This window comes from Pinus tabuliformis, chromosome 2_2, assembly GCF_031772625.1.
Source record: "Pinus tabuliformis cultivar Carrire ecotype Pingquan chromosome 2_2, CPIR1, whole genome shotgun sequence".
Taxonomy (NCBI): Eukaryota; Viridiplantae; Streptophyta; class Pinopsida; order Pinales; family Pinaceae; genus Pinus; species Pinus tabuliformis.
This window is the reverse complement of record NC_142300.1, coordinates 47,393,805-47,416,003: the sequence shown is the minus strand read 5'-3', so window position 1 is coordinate 47,416,003 and position 22,199 is coordinate 47,393,805. Positions and strand designations below refer to the sequence as shown.

The 22,199-nt window shown below is 41.4% G+C and overlaps 1 protein-coding gene across 13 annotated transcripts in view; it reads right to left on the bottom strand.

Annotated features, from left to right (window-relative positions):
- The window catches only part of LOC149191415 (Protein kinase superfamily protein), a 476,220-nt gene that overhangs the window by 150,150 nt on the left and 303,871 nt on the right, over positions 1 to 22,199 (bottom strand). For 2 of the 13 annotated variants that reach the window (XM_089404249.1, XM_089404238.1), the window contains one exon: positions 15,383 to 15,543. The exons of the other annotated variants lie outside the window; for them this stretch is intronic. In XM_089404249.1, the coding sequence (XP_089260375.1) occupies positions 15,397 to 15,543 (147 nt within the window). In that variant the 3' untranslated portion in view covers positions 15,383 to 15,396. Of the gene's footprint in view, positions 1 to 15,382; positions 15,544 to 22,199 lie in introns of those variants that run through there. 13 annotated transcript variants of the gene reach the window in all.

The window sequence follows — 22,199 nt, the reverse complement described above, 5'->3', positions numbered from 1 at the left end:
AGATCAAGTCTTCCTAAAGATAGAAATTTGTACCCCTCAAAAGCCTATAAATAAGAAGGAACCCGACCTCATTTGGACGCACTCACAAGCATGTTCGATCTCCTAAGATAGCAGCTGGAAAAGGGACGAAAAAGAAGAAGAAGAGCAAGATCAAAGTTTTGGGTCCTTCCGTCCCTCCGTCCCTCTCTCTCTCTCTCTCTCTCTCTCTCTCTCTTGTGTTAGGGTTTCTACAGTTTTTGGGCAAGACAAAATTTTGAAGCTGTTAGGTCAAAATTCTTAAGCTACAAGGTCAAAGCTGTGAAGTTGCTTCTAGGTCGAAGATGTGAAGCTACAAGGTCGAAACGATGAAGTTGCTTCTAGGTCGAAGGTGTGAATCTACTAGGTCAAAGTTGTAAAAAGTGTTGTTGGGGGTTGAAGTTGTTGAAGAAGTTGTTGGAAGGTTGAAGTTTGTTGTTGGAATCTGTGCAAATCAAGAAGGAAGGTTGACTTGGTCTTGGAAAAGTCTTGGTTAAGGGTTATAGGTCTTGGAATTCGTCAATTGAAGTTATATAAGAAGAGGAGTTCTTGCGGGTTTTCCTCTCAAAAAGAGAGGTTTGGCCCTGGTTGATAGCCTATATCTTGTGTACTATTGTATCATTATTCTTTATTGTTTGGTAATTGTTTGATGATAAGAACACAATAATAATCAAGTTGAAGAAGAAGATAATAAAGATAAGTAAAAAGATATCACAAGCAATTATCAAAGTATTAGAAGTCATCTAGTCTAGTTTCCCCTAGATTTCACAGCATGGTATCAGAGCTAAGGTGACAAGACAAGGAAAGGAAGCTAAAAGGAGGACACTCAAAGGCCAAAGCACTAGAAGGACTATCAAAAGGAGTATCAAGAAAGATCAAAACATTGACATCGTACCATCAAGAAGACATTCACAAGGACCGAGTACAAGCAAAGAAGACCTCAAAACCCTATCTTATCAAAAGAAGGGTTTCTCACTTGAAGCATTGTTGGGAAGCTCACACATCATCATCAAAGAATATCTCAAGGACACTGCCTAGAAAGACTACACATTGAACTATATTGTTGATTTGGGGTAGCATCGGATGTGCTCTAGCCACGAAATTTGGTGGAGAGGTTGGGGCAAATTAGATCTCCAATACCCAGAAAGGGTTTGGGTAGATTCTAAACAGATCAGGAGATATTAAAATAATTAATATTTTAATGGATTAATGTGTATTAATATGTATCTGTGTTAGAGTGGTCCAAAAGACATGGATCAAGCCAGATCTAATCTTAGCCGTTGATTAGGGACTTAATCTCGGCCGTTGAGATGTCAACATGAAAAGTATAAGAGGAGGTTTGAGGGTCACTTGGAGAGCACACCAGATGATCAGTCATTCTATTCTCTAGAGCAGGGTTTGCTAAGAGAGGTAGCATCAGTGACCAGGAGAGCAACTGAGGGGCATTGAGTACAGAGAAACAGAGAAAGCAGAGATTGTGTCGAGAGAGTAGTGCAACAACTAAGGAGGGTGACGCAGAGCCAGCAAGGGCTCACGCAGGGCCACGCAGAGGGGCCAGTGCAGCTAACGCAGAGGCTCCCAGAGATGGCGTAGGGCCTCCTGGGGCTGACGCAGGGCCAGCGTGAGACAGAGAGGGGCTAACGTAGTCCAGATTGGGCAGACGCTAGGGTTGTAGGAGCAGTTTTGTGCTGAGGAGCTATCGAAAGGGTTTTCCGGGGTTTCAGCCAGGAGATTTCTCTCAAACTGTGAGGTATAACTGCTGAGGAAATTCTCTGTTGGGTAGGCCAGTTTCGGCACCCAGATTGTACTCTGAAATTGCTTAATAAGAAAACCCTCAGATAGTTGCACCAGTTTTCCTGCATTGGGTTTTTCTGGGGACATTGGTCCAAAAATAATGGTATCATGTGGTGTGTTTGTTCTTGTTTCTTTTAGTTGTTGATTTGTAATATGTTGAGCATGCACTAGTGTTTATTTTCAGTATTTACGTTGTAAATAACTTGTTAAAGAATAATAACAAGTAGGAAGGAATAAATCAGAAAAAGTGCATGAAGGGTTTCTAAACTAAGTAAAGTTAAAAACTTCAACATGGTATCAGAGGCCTGATTGCAAACCACAGGAGGACTAAAAGACATTAGCCGAGCGAAGCAATAGCAGCAGAAAACAGTTGTCCTGAGGTGACATAAGCTGTTTCTAGTAGCGCAAAAGCCAAGGAAGTGTGATGCAGAGCTAGCTAGAGCCACGCAGAAGAAGTCGGGAACTGTGTAGAGCCTCAAAGAGGCCAGCGTTGCTGACGCAGAGGGCTAGAGGGCTGACGCAGGACATCCCAGGGCTGACGCAGACCCATCCGGGATGATGCAGAGCTAGCGTGGGGCAAAGAGGGGCTGGCACAGTTCACAGAGAGGCAGTTGTCGAGGTCTAGAAGGTTGCAGGAATATTATAGAGTGGAGCTGGTGAGGTAATATAGTCAGAATAGTACCTGACAGAGCAAGGCTAGAGGAGTTGTTATTTGGGTTTCTAGCCGAGGAACCCAGATCAACAACGCAGTTGGACAAGACGATCAAAGTAGGGGCATCTCGACAAGCGGCAAGAGGATTTCCAGGAGGGAAATTAGGACTCAGAGGGAGTCCAGAAGAGAAGTTCCAGACGGGAAGTAGAGACTCAGAGGAGTCAAACAAAGCACTTCCAAGAGGAAAGTAGAGGAGCATCATGGAGAGAGACTAGGATAAACTGGACGGAGCATCGAACTTCGCAGTCTGCAAGGCTAGAATCTTATAAGTGCTTGACAGGAATCGTGTCAAGAACATCGCCTTGAAGACAATAGCTATCCCAGTCGACCTAGATGATAACGATAAGTACAAAGAGGCAATTGGGAGGCTTAAGTGCATTATTCTTGACGGGGTCAAGGATCATGTGGTACCACATATAGCCGAGAAGGAAACGACAGTTGAGATGTGGGAGGCTCTCAAGAACCTATACCAGCATACTTCTGTGCAGAGAAGAATGTTGCTCGAGAACCAGATGAGGTTGTATCAGATGAAGAAGGGTCAATCGATTGACACCTTCTTCGGCACACTGAATGAGATCCGAGACTAGTTGACTGCTATAGGAGCGACAGCGGATCAAGAGCTTATGGTGATGATAGCCTTGAATGTTGTCTCAGAATATTGGGAAGTGTTTGTCCAGAGTATCCTGGGCAGAGGGACTTTCCTACCTTAGGACGAGATGTGGGCAGCTCTTCGCCAGGAAGAGATCAAACGGCAGTCGAAGGTAGGTAGCAACAACAAAGGGATCAAAGTTTAGCAGGAGGAGGAGGATGTGGCCCTAGCATCTAAGGGAAAGCGGGAAAAGCAGAAGAAGAAAGATCTCTCCAAGATCAAGTGCTTCCACTGTGCGGAGATGGGTCATTATGCGACCTAGTGCCCAAGGAAGAAGAGTAAGGGAGAGTCTTCCGAGACTAAGGCAGCGCCAGCACAGGCAGAGAATGAAGTTTTGACAGACGATGACTGTGCCATGAATGCACACGCGCCACTTGAGTGGAAGTGGGGAGACATTGAGCTGTAGTCAGGCGGACTACAGGCGATGAGGGGTAGGATCCTTGAGGTACCCAGCCTCTTGGATTAGACCTTACTATGGGAGCCCCGACGAGGAGTAGCAGGACTGGCTGAGTGGGTAGAGACGGATGTGGATGGAGCGGCAGTGAGAGCTACAGTGCAGGAGTCCCAAGATAGCGCAGAGCTAGCAGGCTGCAACAATGCGAGAGGCACAGGAGTGTTGCACCAGTGCAGCAAGGCACAAAGAAGTGTGCAACGGTGCGAGATGCAAGGAGTTGTTGCATCAGCGCAGAGGTCAGAGAGAGGGAGCACTTGTCAACGGTAGAGGGAGCTTCAACATCAGTGGGTGTTTCTAGCCCAACAGGGAGGTCACTTGGGAGACCAATTAGTTACTTCTCAGTAACTGAGTTGCAGTGCAGCAGTGGGCAGCACGATGCAACATGATGAGAGGAGGTGCAGTGCAGATGCAGTGTTGGGAGAAAGGACCAGCAGTAGCACAGATGCAGAGGGAGTTGCAGTGCAGCAGTGGGCAACACGATGCAACATGATGAGAGGAGGTGCAGTGCAGATGCAGTGTTGGGAGAAAGGACCAGTAGCAGCACAGATGCAGAGGGAGTTGTAGTATAGATGCAGTGTTGGGAGGAAGGACCAGCAGTAGCACGGATGTAGAGGGTGTTGTCGTACAGATGCAACAATGGTAGTGGTAGAACCATGGGAAACAGTACAGGAGGCAGCAGTGCAGAGGATGGTGGACAAGAAGGCCTAGCATCAGCATAGGTACCAATGCCGGATGATCAGAGTAATACTCAATGAGGGGTATTGCTAGAGCATAATCCTCGCTAAGAGGGAGTGTTGATTTGGGGTAGCATCAGATGTGCTCTAGCCATGAAATTTGGTGGAGAGGTTGGGGCACATGAGGTCTCCAATACCCAGAAAGGGTTTGGGCAGATTCTAAACAGATTATGAGATATTAAAATAATTAATATTTTAATGGAGTCCCTAAGTCTAAACTTACGGAAAATAAAAAATTAATGTGTATTAATATGAATCTGTGTTAGAGTGGTCCAAAAGACATGAATCAAGTCAGATCTAATCTTAGCCGTTGATTAGGGACTTAATCTTGGCCATTGAGATGTCAACAGGAAAAATATAAGAGGAGGTTTGAGGGTCACTTGGAGAGCACACCAGATGATCAGTCATTCTATTATCTAGAGCGGGGTTTGCTAAGAGAGGTAAAATCAGTGATCGGGAGAGCAATTGAGGGGCATTGAGTATAGAGAAACAGAGAAGGCAGACATTATGCCAGGAGAGCAGTGCAACAGCCAAGGAGGGTGACGCAGAGCCAGCAAGGGCTCATGCAGGGCCACGCAAAGGCAGCCAAGTGCTGCGCAAAGCACCAGAGGGGCCAGCACGGCTGACGTAGAGGCTCCTAGAGCTGACGCAGGGCCGCGTGGGGCTGACACAAGCCTAGAAAGGCTGGCGCAGGGCCAACGTGAGATAGAGAGGGGCTAACGCAGTCCAGATTGGGAAGACGCTGGGGTTGCAGGAGCAGTTTTGTGCTAAGGAGCTGCCGGAAGGATTTTCTGGGGTTTCAGCCAGGAGATTTCTCTCAAACTATGAGGTATAGCTACTAAGGAAATTCTCTGTTGGGTAGGCTAGTTTTGGCACCTAGATTGTACTCTGAAATTGCTTAATAAGAAAACCCTCAGATAGCTACACCGGTTTTCTCGCATTGGGTTTTTTCGGGGACATTGGTCCAAAAATAATGGTGTCATGTGGTGTGTTTGTTCTTGTTTCTTTTAGTTGTTGATCTGTAATATGTTGAGCATGCACTGTTTATTTTTAGTATTTACTTTGTAAATAACTTGTTAAAGAATAATAACAAGTAGGTAGGAATAAATCAGAAAAAGTTCATGAAGGGTTTCTAAACTAAGTGAAGTTAGAAACTTCAACACATCTCAAAGTCTCTACATTCAAGGGAAGCAAGAAGAGAAATTGTCATCATCATCAAGGAATCAAGGTGATCTCCCTCTCTTTGAAGGAATAGATCTTCATCAAGAAGACATCTTCTATTATCAACATCATCATCAAAATATAGAAGGCATCAATTTGAATATATTGTCATCAAGGAGCATCTTCACTTGACAAGTAAGCACCTTTATATTTATGACTAAATCTACTATCAAAATGACTTCATTTTGCAAGGAAAGCAACAAATTGGCCAGGTCATCAAACTTTCTTGCATGGAAGAAGAGGAAAAATTTGATCCTCTTAGAAAATGAAGTCGTTAAACATGTTAAGAGATCAATTACTAATCCTCCAAAGGAAGAAACTCAAGCTCTAGCAAAGTATATGAAAAGGGAAGGGCTCAAAGGATCCTCATTGAATCCGTCAAGGATCCCCTCATACAATATGTATCAAAGTTGGAGACATCAAAAGAAATATATGACAAGTTAATAGAATTGTTCTCCTTAAGTACTACATGAAAAGTGATATCTTTGAGGAACGAGCTATAAAAAATGAAGATCTCAAAGGAAGAAGGAATAGTCCCATATTTTATGAAATAAGAGACCAACTACAAGAGTTGGGAGAAATAATGTCCAATAAAGAAATGACCACCATAATGCTCAATGTACTTCTAGAGGAATGGGGGAACTTCACATCTAGCATCTTTGGAAAGAAGGAATCCACCCCATTCAATGAACTTTGGTCATTGTGTAAGATTGAATAAACTAGGTTGAAAGCAAAGAGCGATGTGGACCCAACTGAATGTGAAAATTTGGAAACCCAAATTTCTTACTGCAACAACCGATTAAGTTCCTTCTACTTGTTTATTACTGAACAAATTATTCACTGCTTCCTACAGAAAATATCGAAACTAATACACTACAGCCTTCACCAGTTAAAATTATATGTGGAAACAAGTAACTGAGCAAGAAGAAATACACAACACATCTGCACAGTTGTTTTTGAACAAATGTCCCTGGAAAAACCTAATGCCGGAAAACCAGTGTAGCAGGTGAGGGTTTTATTATTATGCAGTGGTTTTTTTAATACAATCTCTAGATGCCTTGCCAGCTATCTAGTACAGAGAATAATACTGATAGAGAGATAAGTGAGATTACCTCACTCTATCACTGGAAATCCTAGCTGGTCCAACCACTGAATGGGCATCCCCTGGCTGCCTCTGGGCAATCACTGCGTAGATCCTATGTCACAACTACTAGGGTCTGCGTCACTCCTCTTGGCTGATCAATTTGCCTTTGAGACTTCGATTTTTGCCCTCCTAGTCTCACACCCCAATTTCTGGCTCTGGAAATCGATTCTCCATCAAATTTATGGATCCCCTTTAGGCTTCTGCGTGGCCTTGCATCAGCGTTTTTGGCTTTGTGCTGCCTCTGTTGGATCTCTCTTCGCCTTCTCTGCTAAGTATTCCCGGATTAGGATAAATATCCAACTGTAACTATGTATGCCCATCACTGCAAAAGATCACTTCAAAATTCTTTCTGGTAGCTGCTCTGCTTCAGAATATCGATCTGCTAATCTTCACTCAATGTGTTCTCCAAGTGCCCCTCAAGCCTCTTCTTATATCTTTCTTTTGGACAACCAACGGCCCAGATTAACTTCTAATCAATGGCTCAGATCATTTTGGCTTGATCCTCGTCTTCTAGAAGTTTATCCCACAGTTTAGATTAATACCAATTAATTATTTTAATTTTCTAAGTTTAGACTTGGCAACCCGATAAAAAGAATTAATTATTTTAATAAAATTGTCTCCGGGTGGAATTTCCCAAAACGATTTATGGGTATTGGATAATGCATGCGTCTAAGCCTCCCTGCAAATTTTGAGACTTAGAGCACATCTAATGCTACCAGAAATCAACACTCTTTCTTAGCGAGGAATGTGCTCTAGCAATGCAACCTGTTGAAGCATCATTCTGCTCTGTAACATCTTCTTTTGCGTTGTTGATGTCTGACATGGTGTCCACCAACTATTGTACAAATTTTGAGACTTAGAGCACATCTGATGCTACCAAAAATCAACACTCTCTCTTAGCAAGGAATGTGCTCTAGCAATGCAACCTGTTGAAGCATCACTCTGTTCTGTAACATCTTCTTTTGCGTTGTTGATGTCTGACATCGTGTCCACCAACTATTTCGCAAATGTTGTATCTGTACTGTTGCTGACCCTGCCACTGTCAACACTACATTCATACAACAACTCCCTCTCAATTATGCATTTGTGCTGCTACTGGCACTACCAATGCCAATACTGCATCTGCACTGCAACCTTCTCCAACTGCTGCTGCTACTGCATCAACAACGGAAAAGCATCCCAAATTACTGAAATGATGTTCAGTATGATGCATCTCGTTGCTAGAGCTCTGATTGCTGCTAGTCTCTACGCTAACCCTTTGAAGCCTCTGCGTTGTCACTGACTCTGCTCTGCAGTCAACTCTAGCTCTACATTGCTCAGTGTCTAATGCTCCTAGCCACTGCAATTGTCACTTCGACACTCCTCTGCACCAACTGACACTGATCCATCTTGCTACTTCTGATATGGGCTCTCGTAGCAAGGAATTGATCAGAGAGGTGGGCTCCTCAAGGATCCTGCCCATCTGCAGTCCTTTCGAACAATAGCTCTAGATCTCCCCACCTCGCTCCTGGAGGTATCTGGTTTGTCATGGAAAACTCCTCCTCGATCTTCGTGAGTGCAACCTTCAGATCATGCTTCTCATCTTTTTCCTTCTTCCTGAGAGGACACTGTATTGCGTAGTGACCGAATTCACCACACCTGAAGCATTTAATCTTCGAGATATCCTTCTTCAGCCTTCACTGCTCTTGCTGCCCCTTGGATGCAAGGGTTGCATTCTCTTCCTCTTCCTTGGGCTTCGACCCACTATTGTTACTTCTGTCAAGTTTACACTTAACCAAGTCTCTCCTCAGTGCCTCTTGCTTAAGAGCTGCCCACATTCCATCCCATTCTGCCAAAGTCACCCTGCCCAGGATGCTTTGGACAAAAACTTGCCACTCCTTAGAAACTGAATTGAGGGCCAGTCTTACCATATCAGAAGATTGAGGTGTTGACCCCACAACTGCTAACTCATCTCGGGTCTCCTGAAGCTTTGAAAGGAACATATAAACGCATCCCCCCTTTTGCATCTGCGTGGATCTCATCTTCTACTCCAAGTACATCTTCCGCTGTTTGAAAGATCCTTGATATAGGGTCGACAAATCATCCCACATCTCCTTGGCAATGTCTCTGCCAGCGATGTGACATACTATATGATCCTTCACAACGTCAAGGATCGTTCTCTTTGTCTTTTCCATTTATCCCTTGTACTTCTTGAGCGGATCTGGATCTGCGATCACAACTACCACACTGTCGACATAGGTCTTGAGAAAATGCTCATCCAGAACGCACGACATCCTTGCCTTCCATATCACGTAGTTGGATGCCCCATCCAACCGATCTTGATTTCTCAACCCACTGGCTGCCATCTCTGCCACTCGAAAAATTTGAATAACCTCCTCCCTCCTGCTGCTGCTCAACAAATGAGAATTCAAATTCCCTGGCTAGGAATTCTCTGAGGAAGAAATTCCCTCAAGTGTCTCTCTTCTTCCTTTTGATGTCTTTCTGCCCATCAATTTCCAGTAGAAAACTATGTCCCACCAAAAACCCCTTTGCTAAAGCTACTGCTGCATTTCTCCCTCTGTCAATGACAAATCTTGATCTGGAAATCCTACCTCTCTGTCGACTCACTCAGAGAGAGATCTACCATGAAAAATCTTTACCTCCTGGCCTGAACTGTGCACTCCCCCTAGGGATTTGATTTGTTGCCTATACAACACTTCGACTTCCCTTCTTCCTTCAACATTGGGCTCTTCTGACACTATCTTGTTTCACTTGCAGCTCCGATACCATGTGACAATTTGGAAGCCCAAATTTCTTACTGCAGACACTGATTAAGTTCCTTCTATTTGTTTATTACTGAACAAATTATTTATTGCTTCCTACAACAAATATAGAAACTAATACACTGCAACCTTCACCAATTAAAATTATATGCGGAAACAAGTAATTGAGCAAGAAAGAAATACACAACACATCTACACAGTTATTTTTGGACAAATGTCCTCGGAAAAACCCAATGCGGGAAAATCGATGCAACAATTGAGGGTTTTATTATTATGCAATAGTTTCTTTTAATACAATCTCTAGATGCCTGGCTGGCTATCCAGTACAGAGAATAACACTGACAGAGAGATAATTGAGATTACCTCACACTATCACTGGAAATCCTGGCTGATCCAACCACTGAATGGACAACCCCTGCCTGCCTTTGCGCAGTCTCTACACAATCACTGCGTAGGCCCTGCATCACAGCTACTAGGGTCTACGTCACTCCTCCCAGATGATCAATTTGCCTTTGAGACTTTGATTTCTGCCCTCACGGTTTCACACCCCACCTTTTGGCTCTGGAAATCGATTCTCCAACAAATTTAGGATCCCCTCTGGGCTTCTACACTGCCTCTGCATGGCCCTGCGTCCGCCTTTCTAGCTTTGCACTGCCTTTGTTGGATCTCTCTCTGCTAAGTATTCCCGGATCAGGAGAAATCTCTAACCCGAACTATCCTTGCCTCTCACTGCAAAAGATCAATTCGAAATTCTTTCCGGCAGCTGCTCTGCTCCAGAAAATCGATCTTCTAATCTTCACCCGATATGTTCTGCAAGTGCCCCTCAAACTTCTTCTTATATCTTTCTGTTGGACAACCAATGACCCAGATTAACTTCTAATCAATGGCTCAAATAATTTTGGCTTGATCCTTATCTTCTTCTAGAAGTTTCACCCATGGTTTAGATTAATACCCATTAATTATTTTAATTTCCTAAGTTTAGACTTGGGGACCCATTAAAAATAATTAATTATTTTAATAAAATTGTCTCAGGGTGGAAATTCCCAAAACGATTATGGGTATTGGAAAATGCATGCGTCTAAGCCTCCCTGCAAATTTTGAGACTTAGAGCATATACGATGCTACCAGAAATCAACGGTGAACAAGTTCAAGCATTTGCTGCAATGGCTAAGAAGAAAGGAAAGTTTGGGAAATAGGTTCTCATAGAAAGAAGAAGAATATGTCAAAAGTCTAATGCTATGGTTGTTAAGAATTTGGGCACTACAATAGAGATTGTTTGAAGTCCAAGAAGGACAACAAGAGGAAAGAAAGAAATGAAGCTCATATCATTGAAGAAGTGGAAGAACACGATGAGAAGAAATCCAAAGGGATAGATCTTCACTATTAGGGCTCCAATGGATAGCAAGGAGAAGTAGGAGGTGAAAAGATCTCCATCTTGGCCGTCAAGATGAGAAGTATTATGATGAGATGCATCTTAGTAGAATATGGCATCATACTAGAAGCATACCATTAAAGCAAGAGCTCATGACATCATTAGAGAAGCTTGAAAGATTGGTTGAAGTAGAAGTTTACAGAGATGTAGCAGTTATAATATAAAGGAAGTAGCTCTTGGCAACCTCATTGAAATCACATATAGTACATATGATTGAAAGAAAGTCATCTAGCATGATAGAAGGAATTCATCATACATCATCATCATGAAACATGAGCATTTGCTAGATGAGGATAATCAAGATCCTTTGTTGGAATCTTCACTAGACACCTCTACTTGGAAGAAGCAAGTGTCTTACTGATCATTCCACCTTGTGCGCGATACATTGTTTAGAAGGATGATTGTATGGTGACAAAGGAGTGCAACAGGTCAAGATGATTGAAGTACTTTCAATCAAGTAAAGGAATCTGCTGAAGGAAGTCTAGATGACCAAAAGGAGAAATAACATATGTATGCATATGTTTGATAGATTAGGTCATGTCATCATATAGTTGCAGATAACATGAGTGAATACTCTACCTCATGAGTGTGATCAAAGGAAAGATATCTCTTCTATTGAAAAGGTGCATGAAGGCATGATTCACATATTGAAAAGATGAAATCAACATAATATGTCCTCATATGGAATATGAGGTGGTTGACAAAGATGAAGAAACTATGGATGGAAGTTCCTGGGGAGCAATATGTGAAGAAAGAAAGAAGAGATCGTGAAAGATGCAACTATGGTCATGTAGAAAAAGAAATCAACATCTGATGACTAGAAGAATTGACCATGACATCTCCATGGAAAAGGTATGAAGACTCTGATGAAGTCTAGAAAGGAAGGAGACCCTTGACATTGAATATCTTGGAGATGTGTCAATATGTATGTAGGATGTTGATGTTGCAACAACCAGATGTCATGATGAAGGGCCATCACAAAAGATAATTTTGATTTGACTAATACTCAAGTGGTGGCATGGAAGATCCTGAAGGAAACATGATGTAGAAAAGGTAGTTGTATGAAGAAAATCCAGATAAGGACTAGTAGATCACTTTTCGATGAAAGGAAGGATGACATGACTGACATGGTTTGTGAAGGAAAGTGATGGACGATCGATGCCCTACGAAGAAGTACCAAAATATGAAGACTCCATAATGTTAAAGATGAACTTCATAACATCAAAAGAAGGAGCCCCACAAGCAATTGATAGTCCCATGATCTCCACCTAGATAAGAAAGCTACTAGAAGCAAATCCCTAGTTAAGAGGGAGCTTGGACAAGTCCCTAGATAAGAGGGAGCTTGGATACATTCCTTTTATAGGAATGGGTACATTCCTTCATAGGAATGGGTATATCCTCCCTAGTTGAGAGGGAGAGATAGACACATCATTCTTGTCTTCATATTGTGAAGAAAGAATGGAGGATTGGGTAAGCATTTGGCATTCGATACTCTTTGAGGATGAGGTAGGGCATCCAAGATAAGAGTAGTCGAAGAGGACCGATATTCTTTGAGGACTAAGAATTCAAGATAAGAATAGTCCTAAGGACATACCCTGTGAACACCAGGCTGGGGTATGTACCTTGAGATACAATGATGGTGGTGTTTTTCATTCATTGGTCTTGTCAGCATTGTGCTCTGATCTTGTGGAGAGATATAGTTGTTAGTCAAGGACTTGCTATGTGACAACGCTGATTGATATGATGCTAAACATATGGCTCACCATTCCGACTCTTCTTATGAGAATTCTTCAAATTGAGAATGTCCATGTACCTTGTATGGATTATGAATACTTCCCTAGTTAAGAGGGAGCATTGAAATATGTAACTAGATTTGGTCTTCATAATGACACATATATAATCATGATTTTATGTATTTAATGAAAAAAGAAAAATAAATTTATTATTGTTAATCTTGAGGCATGGGTTTCATGCTCAAGGGAGATTTATTTTTAGGTCAAGCACCCATTGAGTAATTCTAGGGCTTGTCATTGAGTCTACAAGTCAACTGAGTCATTGTCATGTATGAAAGACCCTTTTGGGCATGTTACATATTGTAAAGAAAATTTATTTGAGTTAAAAGAAAGTCAAAATACCCTCCAATACATCGTCATGGTGCAAAGATCAAGTCGACCTACATGAAGGGACAAGTCGGCCTAAAGATAGAAATTCGTACCCCTGAAAATCCTATAAATGAAAAGGAACTCGACCTCATTTGGACACACGCACAAGCAAGTTCAATCTCCTAAGATAGAAGCTGGAAAAGGGACGAAAAAGAAGAAGAAGTGCAAGATCAAAGTTTTGGGCCTCAATCTCTCACATTAGGGTTTATATAGTTTTTGGGCAAGACAAAATTTTGAAGTTGCTAGGTTGAAATTCTGAAGTTGCAAGGTCGAAGTTGTGAAGTTGCTTCTAGGTCGAAGCTGTGACGCCGCTTCTAGGTCGAAGTTGTGAAGCTACATCAAGGTTGAAGTTGTGAATCTACTAGGTCAAAGTTGCAAAAAGTGTTGCTAAAGAATTTATTGGAAGGTCGAAGTAAATGAAGAAGGAAGGTTGACTTGCTCTTGGAGGAGTTTTGTTCAAGGGTCATAAGTCTTGGAATTCGTCAATTGAAGTTCTATAAGAAGAGAAGAATTCTTGAAGGTTTTCCTCTCAAAAGGAGAGGTTTTGGCCCTGGATGATAGCCTATATCTTGTGTCCTCTTGTCTCATTGTTCTTTATTGTTTGGTAATTGTTTGATGATAAGAACACAATAATAATAACGTTGAAGAAGATAATAAAGATAAGTAAAAAGATACCATAGACAGTTATCAAAGTAAGAGAAATCTCTGAGTCTCGCTACGCCTAGATTTCTCAACACCTCTCATCCTCTCTATTTCTCACGTGCATTGTGAAAGAAGAGTACGAACTTGAGAAAGAGAGAGTTGGAGAGACTAGAGAAGAATTTTGTGTGTGTGTGCGTGAGAGAGAGAGAGAGAGAGAGAGAGTCTTGAAGAGTAAGAACAAATCTTAGTGAGCCAAAGTAATTCAGTGTTTGCATCAACTACAACTATCAAAGATTTTCTTTGGATTTGGGTGAACTTCTTCTTTCTCTCATTGTATTGTGTATCTTTGCTGAACAATTGATTTCTAATAGTAGAATCTGGTTGGGTTTTCCCCTAGTGGGTATTGCCCTGGTTATTGGACCTAAATTCTCTGTGTCTACTTGTGTTATTGGTTTTCTTCTATTTTGCATATGGTTTATATGGTGTATGTTCTATCTACAAATTGCTTAATTAATATTGCAGAAGAAAGAAGTTTTGGAATAAGTAATTGTTGCAGCATAGAACGTCAAAACTTCAACAAGTTCTTATCCCAATCATGGACATAACTAAAGACGCAAGAAGCAAGTTTGAACATATTTCATTTACACATGTATTCAGAGAGCTAAATGAAAGGGAAGAAAAACTCTCCAAGGATGCTCTTCTTCTTAAGGAGGGATCACTGGTTTTAGCTAAAATAGGTTAGAGAGATCCTCTTAGGCGCAGGTTATGTGTCTTTGTACTAAGCACATGCAGAGAGGACGATGAAACACATGTTGCAATGATGAATCTGTAAACTTGGTCACATGCTGTCTTCTGCAACTTAATAGACTCTTTTGATGTTCATAGGTCTGGCATTTTGGTTTTCAGCTGACAACAAAAGAAAGGTTGTAAAAATTAGCTGTTAGGTACTAGGCAGTCTTGAAGTTCAGTTTTTTGCACTGTAAAAGCAGAGAAATTTTTCCCCGGAATGCCAGATAGGCACCTTGCTATGTATTTTTTATATTTCTTCTTGAAATACAAATATTTTTTTATCTTGATAAAAAAGAGAGCTACAAATGGTTACACCAATTAAAATGGCTTAACCTTTATTTACATATGGCACTCAAACCCTTCGCAATCTTCAAAACACTGTAGGTTACTTTCTTAAAATGGCCGGGCTAATAAAAAAAGCAACCCTCAGCAATATACAACACACCTTCCTAGCTTGTATTTTCTTATTTCAAATTTACGTATGCTTTATACAACCTAAGGAGTGTATATTCAAGACAGTATATAATAGTTTTCAATCTTAGTAATTTAATGGTTCTAGTTGTTTTCTTAACACTGTGCCCCTTTAGAAGATTTCTCGTCTATATAATAGTCCCAAAAAGAGAAACATTAAGAATCTATGTGGCCATCCCAAGTAACTTCAATATAACAGTTACAAAATTGAAGATGAAATTTGCGATATGAGAAATAGTTTTAAGGCACGAGAACGATAATGATGCATATTATTGTATGTATGTGAATTTTCACTGTTGTTTGTTTTATCACAGCATTACATAATCTACAACTTCCCCATGGATAAAACTTCGTACATCAGCACGAGTTTTTACAAAATAATTGATCTTCAAGCATTCTGATTGCTTGCATATTGCTAAGCATTCAGCAATCTAAGGTAATTATCAAGTATTGATGTACACGATGAGCGATAACTAGAACCAAACATGTTATAGTGGTTCAAGTAATGATATAACAGATACAGGTTCCTTCGCTCGTCAAACCCTGATTGTTTGGGCATTACCTGAAAAAATTAAATATATGCTACATCAATTGTTTATCTCATTATCAGAATAATTAATTTCACAGATCACAGAAATATTGTTTTTTTATGAAAAGCTAGGAGGCATGTAACTCATCGCATAAACATAAATAAATTATTGCATTTATTTATTGCATGAGCAACAAATTCAACAATTATTGATTTGGGGGGGCTTTTATATTTTGCATTACAGATTGAAACAAGGGAAAACATACAAGCATAGAAAGTTTTATAAAATTATACTGTAGTTGGGAAGTTGTTCAAGATTATCAAGTGAGAGACAAATATTCAAGTAAGCATATATGATCTTCTATTAACACACATTTTGGTGAGCATTATAAACCTAAACATTTGCTTCTTGCATAAATATTTTGCTACCCACTCAAAGATTTTACAGTGGTTGCTTAATGTAATTTTTTAACAAATGAGATATGTGAGTTTACTTTTCCAAATCTTCATTGTTAAGCAATTTTTATGCATCGAGGCTTTGTGCCATTCTTCTTTACCCACTTTCAGGGTGAGATTAATCAAAATATTGCCAAAGATGTCATGCTATAACAAGTTAAATGCCAGGAATAAAGTTTTGTCAGTTTTATTGATTAAATTTGTGATCTTACTAGCCAACATCTTTGTTCAATTTGTAGATGATGAGTATCCAGTTACTATTTAGGTTCCAATCATCATCTCTCTTCAGATTATCCAAGTGTTTCTCAATCTCAACTACTCTTCTGATACGCCTTTTGGTGTAGTGATCTACCCTTGCTAGGACTTTTGCCTCTTCCATGTATGCTTGATGTATTGCAGCATAAGAATGTTCCACTAGAGCAGACTTTCTAACCCTGTTATGTCCTAGATCAGCATAATGCTCTTCTATTCTTTTTCAAACGGATCTGCCAGTTTCTCTAATGTAGGTGCATCCACGCAAATAGGAAATGAGCTACCCCCACAATGTTGTTTCAGGTAAATTAAACCCTTCATAGATTTCAATTTATTTCTCAAATTGGTGGAAGAAAATTCATCTTTATGTTTCTTCTTGTTGATTTTCTAGTGTAAGCAACACTAGTACAATTTTTCAAGCTGATAACTACTTCCAATGGTACAATTTGACTTCTTTAGAACATTCCAATCATTAAGCAGTTACACTTGAAAAAATTTCAGCCATTAACTTCAATAGAGCAATAGAGATCGTTAGTTTCTGTAGCATCGAATGTGTTCTAGCCACAAAATTTGGTGTAGAGGTTAGAATACATGAGATCTCCAAAACCTGAAACTCGTTTATGGAAATTCGACCTAGAAATGACTTAATTAGATTATTAACCCATTTTTTAATGTTTCCTAAGTCTAAAGTTAGGAAAATTGGTTAACTAATCAGAATTAATTAAGTCAAGGTGAGAATAGTCTAGAAACTCACACGGAATGATCCATAAATGATTTGAGTCATCAATTAAGATTTAATATTGGCTGTTGGAGTCCCAACAAGAAGATATAAGAAGGGATCGATGTGGTGATGGAGAATACACTAGAGTCACTTGGAGAATTTTATTTTCCAGAGTAGCAGCAGTCAGTGTCCGGAGAGTTCGAACTTCAGTGAGGAAGCAAAGATGTTGAGCGGCAGAGACAGTGATCCAGAGGAAGTTTTCCAGATCCGGAGAGGCAGCAACAAGAAGGCGGAGTTTTCCCAATGAGGCAGCGCAGAGGACTACATAGTTGCTTCAGAAAAGCAATTTGATTTGGCTGGAGGAAAAATCAATTCAGCTTCCAGAGGCCAGGAAAGTCTTCCAGAGGGTCAGAGAATCAATTTCCTTAGTAGTGACAGGCAGGCTGACTTCATCAGATGTAGTTCCAGGCTTAGACATCCAAGGGTTTGCGCAAGCACTTCGCAGAGGTTGACGTAGAGGGTCTAGGAGGACAAATTTTCTGAAGGGAAGTTGTGTCAGGGTTGTTTCTCGAAGAAGGGGAATTCCCTTAAATAATTTTGGCCAAGTTTTTCTTGTTGTTTGGATTGCCAGTTGGGCATCCATAGATTGTACTCAGAATTTCACTGCTGCTTAATCATAAAAACCCTCAGCGATTTCATCGATTTTCCCAAGTTGGGTTTTTCTGGGGACATTTGTCCAAAAATAACAGTGTCATTTTTATTGTGTGCGCTAGTATTTTCTTAGTTTCCAACACTATTATTTCTGCAATTTTATTTGTGAAGGTTGCAGTGTGATTTATTTGATATTTTCCGTAGCAGATAAATTGTTAAAATAATTAACAATTAGAAAAATAAATTCTAGTTGCTGAAATAGGATTTCAGTTTCGAAATTTTCAGATGGTATCAGAACGTGAGTGATCAACCAAGAAGCTCAGAAGCGAAGGGAAGAATTTCGCTGCTCAGAGGGAGCAGCAGGCCGAAATTCTTAGAGGCAGCGTAGTGCTCAGACAGGCAGGCCAAATTGTTGGGGCAAGAATTCGATTTTTAGTTGCAGGGTTCTAGAAAAGTCGAGTTGCCCCGGTTAGTGATTCTAGCAGTCAGAGGGAGCAGCATCAGCTCAGATTTTCGCTGAGCAAATTCCTTGTTGGATGCAGAGCTTTTTGTAGTAGCAGAACTAGCGTTGGATGGAAGAGCAAAGCACACCAACAAAGGGAAAATTTCTCTCAGGGAACTTCTAGTCTCGGAAGTTCAATTTTTCCAGCATCGGATTGGTAGTAGCTAAGTGCAGATTCTCTCACTCCAGAAAGGAGTGCGAATAGTAAAACCAACATCCAAGCACAAGGAAAAAGGGAGTTTTCGACTTGATCAAAGATGGCCACAACAAGGCTTAGAGATTAGGATAGGTTGGATGGAGCTTCCAACTATGTCATCTAGAAGGCTAGGATGTCATTCCTTCTAGATGAATATGGCCTAAAAACCTACATAGATGTAATGTCCATTCCTAGATTAATTTGTCCCAAGTTTATTTTTCCACCATTTTGACATTTTTGGTAACCATGCGACCCACGAAATTTTGGGAGAAAGACTGAGGAGAAAGAGGGAGGCCGAAATACTTGGTTAGTGGAGCGTGGGGTTACACACAAGGAAAATGCACTTGCCTAAGGAGAAATTTGAATAGCCAAGGAAGGGAGGTCGAAAAGCTAGATGGAGGGGCCCATGTGGGAAAAGGAAGCTCACTAATTATAAATAGGAGAAGCTTAGCCTCATTTGGGGTCTTTTGTCAATTGAACTCACTCTTGTTGCTCAAGCTGCTTAGCTGGGTCACTTGTTGTTTAGCACTGAGTTTTCCAAGCGGAGAACTCACCCTTTCTTCGGGGGACTTCGAGTGCCACCCTAGGGAGGTCAAATCGTACCACTTTGGAGAAGAGCTAGAGGGGATTCAAAGCTTATCATTCAACCATTTCCTCATCTAGTGTGTATTCTAGGAGGACGCAGGAAGGGAATACGTTGGTGTCATTTTAGGGGACTTCAAGTGCTACCCTAGCGAGGTCAAATCGTACCACTTTGGAGAAGAGCTGGAGGGGATTCAGAGCTTATCATTTATCCATTTCCTCATCTAGTGCGTATTCTAGGAGGACGCAGGAAGGGAATACGTTGGTGTCATTTCGGGGGTCTTCCGAGTAGCAATTGTCAGGAGAATTTTGGTATAGAAGCTTCAATGGGATATCATCCTTTTGGAGGAGTTTTGGAGCAGGAGATTGTTGCTTGAAGGCAACACGAATTGCAGCATCCAGGGCCAGCCCAGAAGCCTCTCACTGGGAACACATGGGAGCTTGAGGGACAGGATGTGGAGCTAGAGTTTGCCGGGGAAAATAAGGAGAACCTTGGGGGAGTGTAACTCAGCCTTTTTAGAGTGATTTGGAGGGCTTTCTCTGGGAGGTGCAGGCAAGCCGCATTTTCCAGCAGCTAGAAGAGGACATGGTATTTAGGGGGCCGAATTTCTAGGGTCAAAACCAAACCAAACCCTTTATGGGGTTTGGTGGGTTATTTGTGAGGAGCTTGGGGTTAATTTTGCAGAATTTTTTGAGCACCGGAGGTGCAGTTTTCAGCAGTTTCCCTCCAGCAGACAGTGTTGTATTATGGGACAGCGCAAGGCATCATTGGAGCAGTTGATTCTATCATCTGGGCTTGTTATTTCATCACCTTGGTTTTGTCACGCTTACCATTGAGGCAAGCCTAGATGCACTCCTTCCACACTATTGTACTATTGCCCCAATTGCTTAATAAAATGGCTTAGCTGGTTATTATTTTTGGAGTTCACATGGGTGTTTACTGAGTGTTTGAAATTTTTGGTGTTGTATTTATTGTTTTCTTTGCATATCATTGTTTTTCCTAATTAGGAACATTACAGTGGTATCAGAACTCAGATCTTGGCTCAGCCGTGGGGGAAATTTCTTATGAACGAGGAGGATGGGCAGAACATGACTTACCGGGGACAGAGGTACAGGAACAGGGAAAGAGAGTTGGAGATTACACCTAATATGGAGGCACGTGGGAAGGCAGTAGTTGTAGCAGAGATGGGAGAGCCAAAGAGCAAGGAAGAAGCAACATTTGATAGCCTCTTCAAGGCCCTCAATGATTTGACTAAGGGACAACAGGAGATGTTGGAGGAGATCAAACATCAAAATAGGGACAAGAGCCTTCATCGTGAGTTCCTATTTGGAGAGACTTTAGTGGCCTCACAACAGTATGACCACCCTTCACCTGCCACTCAACCACCAGCCTTCATTGGGCCACCCAGAAACCACACAACCTACTTTTCTACCATCAGCACCTAGTAAGCATGGAGGATCGAATGAGTAGATACCCATGGGATATTTCTTTAGGGAGTGGCAATCCATGGGGAAAGATTTCAAAGCATCCCTGTCATTCAGAAACTATTGCCAGCTCTAACAAAATGAGAAGGGCAGGTACAGTGGGGGACCAAGTACACAGAACTCAGAGTTGCAGTGTATTATTTATAGGATGTACTTCTCCACATATGATGGCTCTGCCAAGTGTACAACTCGAGCTTGGGTGGAGAAGTTGGATACTTATTTCTAGCTTAATCGAATGATGGAGGCGGAAGCCATCAAAATGGCTACCTTACACTTGGAGGGGGAAGCATATGAGTAGTGGTTTCACGGCTTGTCCACATTGGGGCATGTCAATGTGACCTCTTAATGGGATTTCACATAGAGAGTGGTGGAGCATTTTGATAGGAGGGAATCGGAGGCTCACTTTAGGGAGTTGACCCAACTTAGACACACTGGCAACCCTGAGCATTACATATCATAGTTTTTGAGGATTTTAGTTATGGTGCCAGAGCTATCCGATGCTAGGAGGGTGTACACATTTATAGAGGGGTTACTTGAGCCATTGCATGGACTGGTGAAGTCACGCAGGCCCTCTACCTTGCAAGAGGTGGTGACTTGTGTTAGAGACTTGTAGGGCACAATCCCCAAGACCAGAGCACCCATTCCATCACGGACTCCCTACCCACAAAAGGGAGGTGACACTATACCCCCACCACAACAAGCAACCCAAGGGCGTGGGAAGTTAGATGAGGATACTGAGAAGTTAGATGAGGAGACCAGGAGAGACATATGGAGGAGGAAACTATGTTTTCCTTGTCGGGAGCCATGGGCGCCAGGCCACAAGTGCACAATAGGCAAGGCCCACTACATCGAGGTCTTCTCGGATAGTGACCACGAGGATGATGTGGAGTTGGAGTATGTTTGGTCTTTAATAATGTACTTGAGTCATTATGTAATGTACTTGTCAAAAGAATAAAGAAAAGAATTTTTATTATTATTATTGTGACTTATTAAAGCATGGGTTTCATGCTTGGGTCACCATGTTTTAGGTCAAAGTCCCCATTGAGGAATTCTATGATTTATTCTAAGTCTATAGAATTATTGTACATTTAAAGAGACCCTTCTTGGGCTTTTGAATCATGTAAATCGGTTAAGTATTGAGTCAAATATGAATTATGGAACCTCCACACCATGTCGGCCTAAGAGAAGATCAAGTCGGCCTAAGGACCCATTCTACCCCACAAGAAGCCTATAAAAGGAAGGACTACGAATTCATTTGGTGAATCACTTCTCATTCTCTCTCTTCTGGGCAGAAGTGCAAAAATCTGTTTGTTGGGCAGAAGTGCGAAGTAGGAGGCTGGGAAAGTCTGTTGCCGAGAAGCCGAAGTGAATGCGAGTTTGGGGGAGTCTAAGGAGTCAAGGAAAATTGAAATTTTGGTGGTGGTATCTCTTTGTTTCGTGCTCTGGATTGGGAGAACAAAGTGTCCCAAGTTGGACTACTGCCGGAAGCCGTGAGCTGCCGCAAGTTGTTGCATAGTCAAAGTTGCTGGAAAAGGATCAATCTTCTCGAAGCTGACTTGGTGTGGAGGGAAGGTCTGGTCAAGGTCTAGGGTGAAGAGTCTCAAAGAATACTATTGAAAGGAAGAATTACTTTGACTGCGTTTTCCCCTCAAAGGGCGTTTTTCCCTGGCATGTGCCTACATCTTGTATTCACTATTTTATGTGTTGCTGCTTTGTTTAATTACTTGATGAACTAAAGAAAGAAGATATAAAGAATCGTAATAGCAAGTAACATCACAAGTAATTATCAAGATCGAGAAAATCTGTAATATTTCTAATTAGCCATGGTTGGTTGGAATATTCGA